Source organism: Adiantum capillus-veneris, chromosome 29 (assembly GCF_014529385.1).
Source record: "Adiantum capillus-veneris isolate H3 chromosome 29, ASM1452938v2, whole genome shotgun sequence".
NCBI classification, from domain to species: domain Eukaryota; kingdom Viridiplantae; phylum Streptophyta; class Polypodiopsida; order Polypodiales; family Pteridaceae; genus Adiantum; species Adiantum capillus-veneris.
The window spans coordinates 89,292,060-89,305,507 of record NC_140959.1 but is presented as its reverse complement, the minus strand read 5'-3'; the positions used below and the strand labels follow the sequence as shown (position 1 = coordinate 89,305,507).

The 13,448-nt window shown below is 41.3% G+C and overlaps 2 protein-coding genes across 2 annotated transcripts; both read left to right on the top strand.

The window, feature by feature from the left end:
- Nucleotides 1-7,240: 7,240 nt before the first annotated feature.
- On the top strand, nt 7,241-8,047 carry LOC147419559 (pentatricopeptide repeat-containing protein At3g28660-like). The gene has a single exon (XM_086505824.1). The coding sequence runs from the start codon at nt 7,241-7,243 to the stop codon at nt 8,045-8,047; it is 807 nt and encodes a 268-aa protein (XP_086361950.1).
- A 1,132-nt stretch (nt 8,048-9,179) lies between these two features.
- LOC147419558 (peptide methionine sulfoxide reductase A5-like) lies at nt 9,180-9,983 on the top strand. Its single transcript, XM_086505823.1, has 4 exons — nt 9,180-9,360; nt 9,463-9,530; nt 9,634-9,709; nt 9,871-9,983. Exons 1-4 carry the CDS (start codon nt 9,180-9,182, stop codon nt 9,981-9,983), a joined length of 438 nt encoding a protein of 145 aa, XP_086361949.1.
- The last annotated feature ends 3,465 nt before the right edge of the window (nt 9,984-13,448 follow it).

Here is a 13,448-nt window from a genome sequence, read left to right as displayed (position 1 = left end):
CCCAACGTCAGTCCCCCTTTCACCTCTCTATGTGTGGGAGCAAGCAGGGCCTCTATAGGTGGTCGTATGTAGTCCCATCTTGTTCGCGTCCTGATTTTGAGTGTGTGGAGGATTGAATGAGAGTTTCTTCACTTCAATTTTGCACTTCTGAGAGTCTATGGAAGTTCTAATATTTCCATGGATGTGTGTGTACAAGGAATTGAGGGAAGAAGGTGCGGATTTTTGCGAGACTATGTGACCCTATATCGGTGCCATTAGGGTTGGGGCTACTCCAAAGAGTCCAACAAAGTGATGGTTGGTGAAGCTTTTGTAATGGTTTGAGAGGGGCCTTTTGTGGCTTGAATTTTTGAGTTTTTGTTTTTTTTCTTTTATATCTTGGTCGCCATCAAGTATGATTTCAAGCATTGATCAACTCGACTCATCTTGTAGTGTCTGTGGGTAGGCAAGGGCTTGTAAGTTGAGTGTTTGGAGTTTGAATATGGATTGTGGGAAGCATTTTCATTGATCTCTTGAGTGGTGGTGTGTGGTGTGAGTAATTTAAGTGAATTTCTTGTGTTGTGTTAAAGTGTTGGGGTGTGTGAATGCGTGCAAAATGTCTTTTGCTCCATCAACGAGAGCCATGAGGAGTGTTAAAAGGTCGCTTCTCTTGTTGCTGGCTTCGGACCGTCTGAACATATATATATTACAGTTCATGCTAATTTTGATTTATTTTTACATTGCGCATTAGGAAGTGTCACAACTCTCCGGGTAACTCACATGCCATGGAGGAGATATCCCTAGTAGATAGGATATTTATATATGAGAAACAAAATGCTCATTGAGTGTTATAAAATGGGGAAAAATAATCTTGAGGTATTGCACTTGATGGTTACATGTTTGGTGTTTTTTATTATTTGCTTAAGATATCTATTCGTTTCTTCCATGTCCCCTTTAAGTGATTTTCAAATCACACATTGATGATGATTATGGCAAGAATAAGCTTAAAACATAAGAGTTGGACTTTGTTGACAATGGAAAGAAAGAAAAAAGTCATGGACAAGAATAGAACACATACACTAAGATCAATTAGGAGATGCCAAGGGCACCATTGCCATAGTATACTCATAGGATGGCACATCCAATAAGAGCAACGATGAAGATCACAGTGCGTAGGATGGGTGCATTGATCCTAGTAGGGAGTATAAAGAGGACCAAGATCATGATCAAGAAGATGGTTGTACAACCACCAAGGTCACTCTAGAGGAACCATGAGGAGAACACCATGCTTGAGGATGGTGACAATCTAAAATTTTCTAGATTTGTCTCTTGGGGATTTAAGTAAAAGGAAGGCCTTGGCTTTCCCACCCATTGTCATGTTGCTGCATTTCCATGGTGGGAAATAAGGCCAAAGGATGCAAACTAGGTCAATTTGAATAGCAAGGAAATTGATGTGCTTGGCAATTCCTGTTGGAATTAGGGTTGCAGAGGAAAACACACACAGCTTGGAGAAGAGGAAGGAAGCTCAAGGCACATAATAGAGAGTGTATTAATTAGTGTGTGATGGAAAAACAATTTAGCCCTAGAGTGATGGGTGTATATACAGTGCACGGGGGGAAACACCTCCTAGAGAGAGAAAAAATGTCCCGACGGTCCTAAGTGTGTTCACACACATCTCTACCACATGTATATGGTAACAAATCCCCCCCTTGACTGATGCAATGAATGAGAGCTTGCACATAGAGTAAAGGGAAGTGCCATGCTCTAAGGACATGATCAATCCACAAAGGGGAGTAAGCCTAGAGCTTTCTGGAAAGCTTCCAACTTCTCACGAGACAATGTCTTTGTGGAAAGATCTGAAAGATTTTCCTATGCTGGCACATAAGCCAAGTTGATCTCTCCTGTTGAGAGACTCTCCCTGACATACTGGTAATACACCTCAATGTGCTTTGTGTGAGCATGAAAAATTGGGTTCCTTGCAACTGCCAATGCACTATGACTATCAGTGTAGATAGTGCTGGAAGTGTCCTGTTCAACACCCAAATCAGTCATGAGGCATCTGAGTCATACACACTCAACCATAGTTGTGAATATTTCCCTTCACTCAACCTCACAACTAGATGTGGCCACAGTAGGTTTCTTCTTGCTCAACCATGATATGCATGAGCTACCAAGCATGAAAAAAAACCCACTTGTGGACACTCGTGTGTCAAAACAACCAGCCCAATACGAGTTTCAAAAAGCATGTAAGTCTGGCGGCAATGATCCCTCCTTGGGATAAAGAAAGAAAAGATGTAAAGTACCACTCAAGTAGCAGAAAATCCTCTTGATAGCCTGCTAATGCTTAGACCCTGGGCTATGTATAAATACACTGACTTGTGAGACTACAAATTGAATATCCGGCCTTGTACTGCATACATAAATGAGGCATCCAACAACAAGTTGGTAAAGAGTGACATATGCAAGATCACGAGCATCATGAAGAATCAATTATAAACGTGTTTCCATGGGAATGGCAATAGGTTTGCAACCCTTAAGTCCAAAATTACATAGCATTGTTTCTATGTAACTTTTCTGAACCATCACACTACTTAAACTATATACCCAAGTAATGATGCAACAACCCCAAATCTTTCATCTTGAAAGTAGCATTCAAATCAGCCTTAAATTTAGCAATATGTCTCTCATGTGGTCTAATGATCAACAAATTATCTACCTAAAGAGCCACAATGAAAAGTACATCACCTGCACGCTTTACATACAATGTACTTTTTGTTGGACTGTTATGAAAGCCTCGTTTGACCAAATGAGTGTCAGCCTTCTCATACCAAGCACATGAAGATTGCTTGAGCCCATACAAAGCTTTGCTACATTTGCACACCTTATCCTCTTGTCCTTTCTTGACAAAACTGCGAGGCTGCGGTACATAAACTTCCTCAAATATGTCACCATTCAAGAAAGAAGTAACAATGTCTGATTGATGTACATCCCAACCAAAATGATATGCCGATGCACATAGAAAATGCACAATAGTCATATGACAAATGGAAACCAAATTCTCTTCATAATCTATGCCTTTTGGTTGTGCATAACCCTTTGCAACAAGTCGAGCCTTATAGCGATCAATCTCACCATCTAGCTTGTGTTTCAACTTGTAAACCCACTTCATACGAGTGGCATTTTTGCCAAGAGGCAAATCACATAAAGTCCATGTGTAATTTTCTATGAGTGCATCATAATCTGATTGTATGACAACCATCAAATTTTTTGAATTCTGTGCTTCATCAAAAGATAGAGGTTCCTCAACATCATGTAAGCTAGACACAACCAAAGCATAACAATCCGATGCATAAGATGCATGGTGAGATCTTGAATGAGTGCGACTAGACAATGGTGCATCCAAGTGTATGCACCAACCATTTTGACATACCTCTAGATTGCTCATTTTCAGCCCTTTCCTCATTAGGTACATCATGTACATTTGCATAAGTAATAGGCTGATCTGTAAAATTTTCAGAAACCCCCATAGCCTGTACATTTGCCTCATTGTAATTTACATTCGAGATTCCACCATTGAAAAGAGACACCAAAGTGTCATAAATTTCATGTGAGCTTACATTACTTTCTCTAGTACATGACAGAAAGGGCTAAATAGAATCTTCCACGAACACAACAACTTGTGAAACCAAAGATTTGTTTGTGGATGATACAACCAACAAAAATACGTTTGACAGCCTTATCATCCAATTTTTTTCGTTGTGTTTGTGGAATCAAAGCATATGCTAAACAGCCAAAAACACGCATGTGCTCAATAGAAGGCTTTCTATCATGCCAAATTTATATGGATTAATAGATTGCAAAGCTTTTGAAGGACACCTGTTTAGTACGTAAGTGGCACACATGATGGACTCAAGCCAAAACGAATGCGGAAAAGCTTGAATTTTGAGCATACATTGTGCCATTTTTGTAAGTGATTTGTTTTTCCTCTCAGCAACACCATTTTGTTGAGGCATATAAGGCACTGTACATTGGTGTTTTATCCCACAAGTAGCCAAAAATGCATCAAATTCATGAGATATATACTCCCCCCCTCGATTGCCAACGGAGGGTGTCCATAGTACATTTGGAGACATTTTTAGCCATACCTAGAAATTGTTTGAAGCATATAGATACTTCGGAATTTGCAATAGTGAGCACACTCTTTCCAACTCCTTGAATTGGTAAGAGGCATTGTTGGCACAAGTAACTGAATTCCCATGAGGGACACACTCAAGAGAGGTGAGAAAATCACGATGTGAGGTAATGTGCTTTGTAGCACCACTGTCAAAATACCACACATGTGAATGTGCAGCAAGTGACATGCATGCATCATGGACATCAGGATTATAGGTACACTATGCACTAAAATCCCATGATGTATCAACATCAGCATCACAGTCTCCTATCACAAAAGACTCAACAATAGCTGCATTTGTAGTGGAATTGGCATTAGTAGTGGAACCAACATCTTTCTTCTTAGCCTCTTTGGCCTTCAACTTAGGACACTGCTTGATCCAATGATCATTAGCTTTACAATAGTGGCAATTTATATTCTTTTTGCCCTTATCACCAGAATTTCCAAACAAATTGCTGCCAGCAGAAGCATTAGGAACATGTGATTTTCCACTCACAGAAGAACTAAGAGAAGTGGTTGCATTACTATTACCACCTTTTCTTTGAGTAGCAATAAATGCATGTTCAAATTGCACGTTGTCTAGTCTTATTTTTTGGAAAGTGACTCTTGCAATAGCAATGTGCATAATGCATCAAACTTGACAACTTCAAGATTTCCTTGGGTCATAAGTCTTCAGGTACTAGCAAAAGTCTGGTAAGAATCTGGCAAGGCATCAAGAACAGTTTGCACAAGAAACTATCTGAAATGACTTCACTTGCATAAATAAGTTTCTCAATGATATCCTTCACAGTAGCAAGGAAAGTGTCCATATCATCTTCCTCATGCATAGTCTTCAGTTCTAGCTCTTTACGCTATCATGCTGTGGCACGTCTATGCCGAGAAAGCATGCTCAATGACTAACTCAAACGGTTTTAGATACATGGGCAACTGCCAGTGTCATGGGTTTGGATGCATGTCCTTACATATGCAATAACATTTGCTTATGTGCTTAATGTAGGCAGTTACCAAGGTCTACCATAAGTGGGCCAAACACTTTTTGTGGATATGGGCACTGACTATGGTGTGGCTCCGAGACTAGAGTGCTACACTTATAAAGTTGATCAGTCTTAGCGTATGCAAAGATTATTGTAAGGCAGTAAGACTGATCTAGGATATGCCATCTTTTGAATATTCCACAATTGGGTATATCCACTTTGGTGCTTATCATAAAAAGAGAAGATGTCAATGTGGGAAGATGGGACCTTTGAACGGGCAATATAGCCGGATAAAAGCAACTGAAATCTTATGTTCTGATGGAAAATATTATGCAAAGACTGGCATAGCAGAGAAGGCAGTAAACATCAAAGCCATGAGAACATACAAAGGAGGCATGCCAATAATGAGCAAGGTGGGAACAAGCCGCAATATTGAGCAAACTAATTAATAGAAATTAAAACAAATGAAAGGAGGAGGCTTACTGAAGCTGGATTGGGTGGTGGGAATGGAAACCCACGTGAACTGAAGGGGGGCGAGTTCGGAAAGAAAAGCCAGAGGATAGGGGCGGCCTTGCGGTGATTTTGGATGGAGGGGGGGTGTGTGGAAAATTGGGGGATGGACTACTTGCATCTGGGAGGGCAGCAATGGGGGAGGTTTTGGTCCTTACTGTGCACCATCTTGTCGTGCTTCTTCTCCTTGCAGACTGCTTCTGCTGATCTTGTGAAGCCTCTACACAAATGCCAACATCCACCGTGATAGTGGCCCTTCCATTGGCCGCCACTTCTACATGTCTGCATCTGTCAAGAATAGAGGGGAAATGGCAGCTGCTCCTTTTGGGAGGCACTTGCTTGTCTGGCGAGTACTTGTGAGCAGCATGAGGACCTGAACATAAAAGGCCAGATATTTAAGCTATGGAAACCAAGCAAGAGTGAAGTTTCATACAGAGAGCTTAGTACACCCAATCTAGTATATTCCGCATGTTCAAGGATCAATGGGCCTCCATCAAGATTTGTATATTTTAGCTGTTGTATATATCTGCTACTGCCTAGATGGTTTTAAATACTTTCTTTCTCTCTTTATTCTGAGCTATGAACTCCCACAGCCAAGGACCTCGTGTCTTCCCGGCTAGCGCGCCCAACTTCTCGACATTTCTGGTGAACCCGACGTGAAAGAGCTGGGGTGGGAGTGATGCCGACTACAGTAGGAGATAGTGTTTTGGATGAGATTGAAGCAATTTTGGCATATGGGGTGGACAGTGACTCAATAGCCAAAGGGAAGATTATGCAGATGCTTCAACAAGTTTTGAGTCGTATGCATGAGCAGGTAGCACGACTTGAAGAGGAGCAGATTGAGGAAGCAATGAATATATCTATGCAGCTTGTGTATGATGAGAGGAACTTGTTCGATGGGTATGATGTATTTGGATATCGCGAGGTCTATGTGCAAGAGATGGGACGTCACAATGTTTTAGAAAGTAAGATGATTGAAGTGTTTGAGCAATTGGTGGTGCCAGAAATGAGTGTCTACGTTCGAGAGATTCGGTTAAAACATGGGCAAAGCTGGGATGAATTTCAAGCAGCTCTCGAACATGAGTATTTGCATGAGATTTTGGAACAAGATCTCCAGTTTCAATCACATGATTCAAGGAGATTTTCTGATGTCTTGGAGAAGATTTATGGTGCCATCCCACATGATCGACTTAATGAGCCAATTGTTGAAAGTTTACAGGTCTCACTAGAGCATACAAATCATAAACCTTTTCTGCAAACAGTTGACACTACAATAGATAAGTGTGAACTACAACAGAATAAGCAGGTGAAATCAGTAGATGAGGGCATACTTGATGACATATATGGGAAGTCATATAATGTAGACACAATTGAAATCAAGCAGGGTATCTATGAGTATAGGGGCGAGCAAGTTTCCAAGCATGCTCGAAAGCCTCCGCTTAAAATTCATGAGCTATGCCAAGATGGCTTGCAAAACCAAGCTAAAGAGGGTTTGAATCATGAGGGTATTCCAGATGCAATAGAATGTGTATATGAGTTTGATGTACAGTTTATAAACTTTCTGGCCAAAGATGATTGCAAGTTAACAGATGCCAGGTTACTGCGTATGCCTTTTGATGCAATAGGAATCAGTGTGGGTTATGAGGTAAAGAAGACACTTCTAATACCTTTTGATCCAGGTGGAATCCAAAGCCAAGATAAGAGCCCTAAAAGATACGACAATTGGTCAATTACTAGGCTGATTTTGGGGATGTTGAAAGTTTCTGCAGGGTTGTTTGAGGTGGATGCCTTTATTGGCAGCTTCCTTGTTGATATGTTTGTTAAGTGTGGTCCACTTATGCATGCATGGAAAGTGTTTTTCAGTATTCAGATTCAAAATGTGGCTCAACGGAATGCACTCATAGTTGTATTTGTGAAGTGTGGTCATGGTGGGAACGCATTTCAGATTTTCAAGAAAATGCCTATGAGGGGCATCTCTTCAAATGCTGTAACCTTCACTTATGTTCTGAAAGCTTCTGGCAGCATCAAAATGCTAGAAAAGGGACATGAAGTTCATGATTATGTATTGAAATTTGATTTACTCGATCATGATATGATTGTGGGCACTACTCTGGTGGATATGTACACCAACTCACTTGAAGAAGCACAAAAAGTCTTTAACAGGATTGGAGATCAAAATGTGGTATCATGGACTGATTTGATTGGAGGATATGCAAAGCTTGGGCAGTGTAAGGAGGCTTGTCTAGGAGGCCTTACTTGTGGTCTCGTGAAGGTGGAGATCTTCTCAGTCCCATTGCGAGAGCTCCCTACCTGCCTCCACATTATCTCATGGAGTCGTGGACACTTGGACTCCCCTCACATCCACGCTGATGGAGAGCAAACAAATGAGTTCAAAATGTGCTGCCGTATATAGTCAAATGTGTAGCGTACAATGGACCAAAATCATGGACGCAAAAATGAAAAAAAGGCACTCTTTCCAACTTCAGTTTTTTCTGTTGCCAACAGAGCCTATTTGTGATGAGCGTCCTTTGCTCCAAAGAGGGTAACAAGGCAGGATGGTGAGTGCAGATGATGGGAAAGATGACTACAAAGCATCTCTGTGCAGTAGTAATCACTTGAATACAGATGCTTCTGCTTTCATAACCTCATTAAGGGCTTGCGCCAACAAGAAAGATCTATACATGGGCATCAGGCTACATGCGGACATCATAAAAAGAGGCTTGCTTGAAGCAAGCTCCTCCGTAGCTAACTCCCTTGTCAAAATGTGCTGCTCTAGTTAAAGCTCAACATATTCTTCAGGAACTTCCCGTTCGGACTACTGTTTCCTGGTCTGCGTTAATTGGGGGATATGCACACCATGGTAAAGGTGAGGAAGCATTGAATTGTCTTGATCTCATGAAACGTGGGGCTCTCTTCCCAAATGATGTAACTTTTGCTTGCATCTTGAGAGCATGTGGTAGTGTAGGAGCCTCAGTGAAGGGTCGAGCAATCCACACTCAGATTGTGGACAGCGGTTTTAGCAAACAGTATTCTTGTCACTGCATTGTTAGATATGCACAGTAAATGTGGCATGCTCGGAAGAGCACTAGAAGTGTTTGTGGAAATGATAGGTCAAGATATAGTAGCCTGGGATGGGCTGATTGCAGGGTATACTCAACTTGGAAATGATGAGTAAGCCATTAAGTTACTTTCAACAGAGAGCATTCCACTGATGCATTGACACTTGCTTGCTGTTTGAAAGCTTGTGTCAATATTTGAGCTGCTTGCAAGTACAGGAATAGAAGAAGGTTTCTCGTCGTCTCCTTTGGGAACCCGCCTGAATGTATATGCAATCGGAATGTGCTCAGTCTTGATGAAAAGAGAAATAGATCAAATGGTCGACAATTTTCTGAGATGCAATTCAAATCTATGGCAAATTGCACAGAGTTAATGATCCTGTTTGTGGAATCATATGATACTCATAAATGCATGATTGGAAAAGGGTAGAACTGCCATTTTTGCTTTGGGTAGCTTTTGGTGCAATGAGGCTATCTTTGGGTGCCTGAATGGTGCTCTCAGAACTAATACTGGATACACCAGTGGCTCTTAAGCCAATCCAGAGTAACGTAACATTTTGTGACCAGGAAAAAGCTGTAGAGATTAAATTCAGGCCCGATCTGATTACATATGAGCAACTACTAGATGTATTTTGGTCAAGTCATGATCCTACGCAAGTGTCTAGACAAGGTCAGGGAATTGTATGCCAAATAAAAAGATAGGGATTTTTGGTAAAAGCATCGTGTTAAGTAGCGTTATTAATATGTATGCTACTTGTGGTATGCTTGACAGAGGATATCCAGTGTTTTGAGCAGCTTCCTTTTTTGAGATGTCCTTTCATGGAACATTTTGATTTTGAAGTATGCTGACCTTGGATATGGTGAAGAGGATCTAAAATTTGATGAGCAGATGCAAGACCATGGTGTTTTTCTAGATGTTGTGAGTTCATGAACCTTTGCACAGGCATCAAAGAAACAAAGGCTGAGGATAGTGAGAATTCTTGATCCGACGCGGTTGGCACATACCGGAGAATGTGCAGGTTCAGAGGGGGTGGATGTCATGCTGTGGCTCGTCTATGCCGAGAAAGCATGCTCAGTGACTAACTCAAACGATTTTAGATACATGGGCAACTGCGAGTGTCATGGGTTTGGATGCATGTCCTTACATATGCAATAACATTTGCTTATGTGCTTAATGTAGGCAATTACCAAGGTCTATCAGAAGTGGGCCAAACACTTTTTGTGGATATGGGCACTTACTATGGTGTGGATCCGAGACTAGAGTGCTACACTTATAAAGTTGATCAGTCTTAGCGTATGCAAAGATTATTGTAAGGCAGTAAGACTGATCTAGGATATGCCATCTTTTGAATATTCCACAATTGGGTATATCTACTTTGGTGCTTATCATAAAAAGAGCAGATGTCAATGTGGGAAGATGGGACCTTTGAACGGGCAATATAGCCGGATAAAAGCAATTGAAATCTTATGTTATGATGGGTGAAAGCATGTTAACTTGTCATGTTTTTTCATGTCCCGGACAATGCTAACCAGCACAATTTTGACATATGCTAACTAGTACAATAACTTGAGCTACATCTCCAAGATCTATGACATATGATATATCAATAGAGAGCACTTGAAACAAGGAATCCAAATGTACGACCTCCGACAAATTTTGATATTATTTGTAAAAAATTTATCGGACGCCCAACTTTTCGAAGATGTGCTAACTTGAAACTGCTAACTAGCACAAAAAGCGTGACAGGTTAACATGCTTTCACCTTGATGGCAAATATTATGCAAAGACTGGCATAGCAGAGAAAACAGTAAACATCAAAGCCATGAGAACATACAAAGGAGGCATGCCAATAATGAGCAAGGTGGGAACAAGCCGCAATATTGAGCAAACTAATTAATAGAAATTAAAACAAATGAAAGGAGGAGGCCTACTGAAGCTGGATTGGGTGGTGGGAATGGAAACCCACGTGAACTGAAGGGAGGCGAGTTCAGAAAGAAAAGCCAGAGGATAGGGGCGGCCTTGCGGTGATTTTGGATGGAGGGGGGGTGTGTGGAAAATTGGGGGATGGACTACTTGCATCTGGGAGGACAACAATGGGGGAGGTTTTGATCCTTACTGTGCATCATCTTGTCGTGCTTCTTCTCCTTGCAGACTGCTTCTGCTGATCTTGTGAAGCCTCTACACAAATGCCAACATCCACCGTGATAGTGGCCCTACCATTGGCCGCCACTTCTACAAGTCTGCATCTGTCAAGAATAGAGGGGAAATGGCAGCTGCTCCTTTTGGGAGGCACTTACTTGTCTGGCGAGTACTTGTGAGCAGCATGAGGAGCTCAACATAAAAGGCCAGATATTTAAGCTATGGCAACCAAGCAAGAGTGAAGTTTCATACAGAGAGCTTAGTACACCGAATCTAGTACATTCCGCATGTTCAAGGATCAATGGGCCTCCATCAAGATTTGTATATTTTAGCTGTTGTATATATCTGCTACTGCCTAAATGGTTTTAAATACTTTCTTTCTCTCTTTATTCTGAGCTACGAACTCCCACAGCCAAGGACCTCGTGTCTTCCCGGCTAGCGCGCCCAACTTCTCGACAACGCAGCAATGTAATTTTAGCTTCATTGCAACTTGCATAAATACCAACCAAAATATCTCAAGCTTGTTTTGCAAATTTTACTGAAAGAATGTGGGGAGTAATAGTGTACTTCATAGACAACGTAATCAATGCATGAGATTGCACATTTTTACATTCCAACGAGCTTGCTTAGCTGTAGGCGAAACAACTATAACACCAGAAATCCTTACAGCAAGACCTAAAACATTGCCTATATCCTTAGAACTAGGACATACATCAATGCCCTGCACAATATTCTAAACGTCCTTTGACATAAGAACATGATGTATCATATAAGCCCACATAGGGTAATTGTCCCCATCCAGTTTGTCCTTGGCAGCAAACATCTTGAACACATCTGTATTGTTGTTAGCCATGGTAAATGCTACACCCAATCTAAAAACTGCTTGGAAAGTGGAGAAAAAAAAGTGGAAACAACAAGTGCTATATAGCACAAACCACAGAAGACTGTATGGGACCTGTTATGCAAAAAATGACACTAACAAAAATTTTGCACAAAATGACAAAATAGCCTGCACAATATTGCTTGTAGTGGTAACGAAGGCCGAAATGAGCCCAAACCTATGAACGCTTGCCAAAGTTCATTGAAATCAAAGAAAGTGAGTAGGCATATGCTGGAGCTGCTGACAACTAAGCCCGAGAGGATGCAACCTACTCTGATACCAATTGTTGGAATTAGGGTTGCAAAAAAATACACAGCTTAGAGAAGACAAAGGAATCTCAAGTCAAACAACAGAGAGTGTATTACTTACTGTACAATGGAAACATAAGTTAGCCCTAGAGTGATAGGCATATATACAATGCACGGGGGAAAAAACCTCGTACAGAGGAAAAAAATGCTTAGGTGGTCCTAACTGTGTTCACTCACATCACTACCACATGTATATGGTAACACTACCTTGGTCATTAGCTGGGTCAAATATAGAGAATGACACTACTTTGGTTTAAAGTAATGCTAAGTACGGGATACTTCAAAAGTATCGATAGCTCTTGAAGGGAGCCCCATTTGGAGCAACATCACTTGGAATGCATTGATTGAGGCTATGATCGACATAGTTGGCAGAGAACCTACAAACTATTTTAATTGGATGCGATGGGAAGGAACTTTTCCAAATTCTCTTCTTTATGTTTGTACCTTGAAGGCAAGCGGCTTTACAAAGCTAATGACATGGGCAAGTGAGGCTATTGCTAGCTCAAGGGGAATTGTTGAATGAACATATTATGGTAAGCAAAGCTATTGGTCTCGACATGATATTTTGAAGAAAATTATGACAAAACTCTGACCGAGATATTTTGCTCACAATGCTTTGGTGTGAAGGAGGTCTAAAGAAGTTTTTTTTAAAAAAACATGAGTAGACCTCATGCAGGGGAACAAAAAGGGTGTTGCTACCAGCTAATGAGAGATCTACTAGCGGTGGTGAACACCATGCAGAGGAGCTCTATCGTATGCATGGGAAAGGGTTCTATTGGAGTGCTCTCCAATGTGCATGGAAAGGAGGCTACAATGCAGGAAGGGACGCCAGTTGAACTAAAGGAAGAGGCCAATGCTATTGGAGAGGCATGAGGGCATGAGAGGAGATAGTGTTGCAGGTAAAGGGTGGGAATTTGAAAGCTACATGTAGGGAGCACAACCAGTAGGGAAGAACATATCTCCACGAGCATGAAGAAGACCACTATATATAAGAGGGAATGGCACTACAAAGAACCTACCTAAAGCACCACATGGAGGAAGGAAAGGGGTTCTAGGAGTTGGCAGTACCATAAGGGAGTGAAAGATGTCAAAGAGAAAATTGGGACAAAGCGGGGATAAGTGAGGGGAGCATGCCGAAAGGGAAAGAAGAAGAAGAATAGGAGGAGGGCTGCACATATTGGGGTGGCCCTTGGAAGGAAGGCAACATTTCCAAGAAGGGGTGAGCAGTACAAGGAGTTGCATAGGCTACATTTAGGAGAAGGAGGCCAAAGGAGTGTCTATCCATAGTATAAGACATCACATGATGATGACCTCTGAAGACAATGAAATATTCCGAATCTATGGACTTCTTCAGAAAAATTATTCAAAAGGAAGGTGAAGACACTCTACAAGTAGAGAAGCTGCATGAGAAGGATAAACATAATAGAGAG

Bases quoted from the DNA above. Each gene is read 5' to 3' on its own strand.
- LOC147419558 (XM_086505823.1), top strand. From the start codon at position 9,180: ATGGTGCTCTCAGAACTAATACTGGATACACCAGTGGCTCTTAAGCCA. The intron at 9,361-9,462 runs GTCAGGGAATTG...TATGCTTGACAG, and splicing joins TACGCAAGTGTCTAGACAAG to AGGATATCCAGTGTTTTGAG. The intron at 9,710-9,870 runs GTTCAGAGGGGG...TGCTTAATGTAG, and splicing joins ACATACCGGAGAATGTGCAG to GCAATTACCAAGGTCTATCA.
- LOC147419559 (XM_086505824.1), top strand. From the start codon at position 7,241: ATGCCTTTTGATGCAATAGGAATCAGTGTGGGTTATGAGGTAAAGAAG.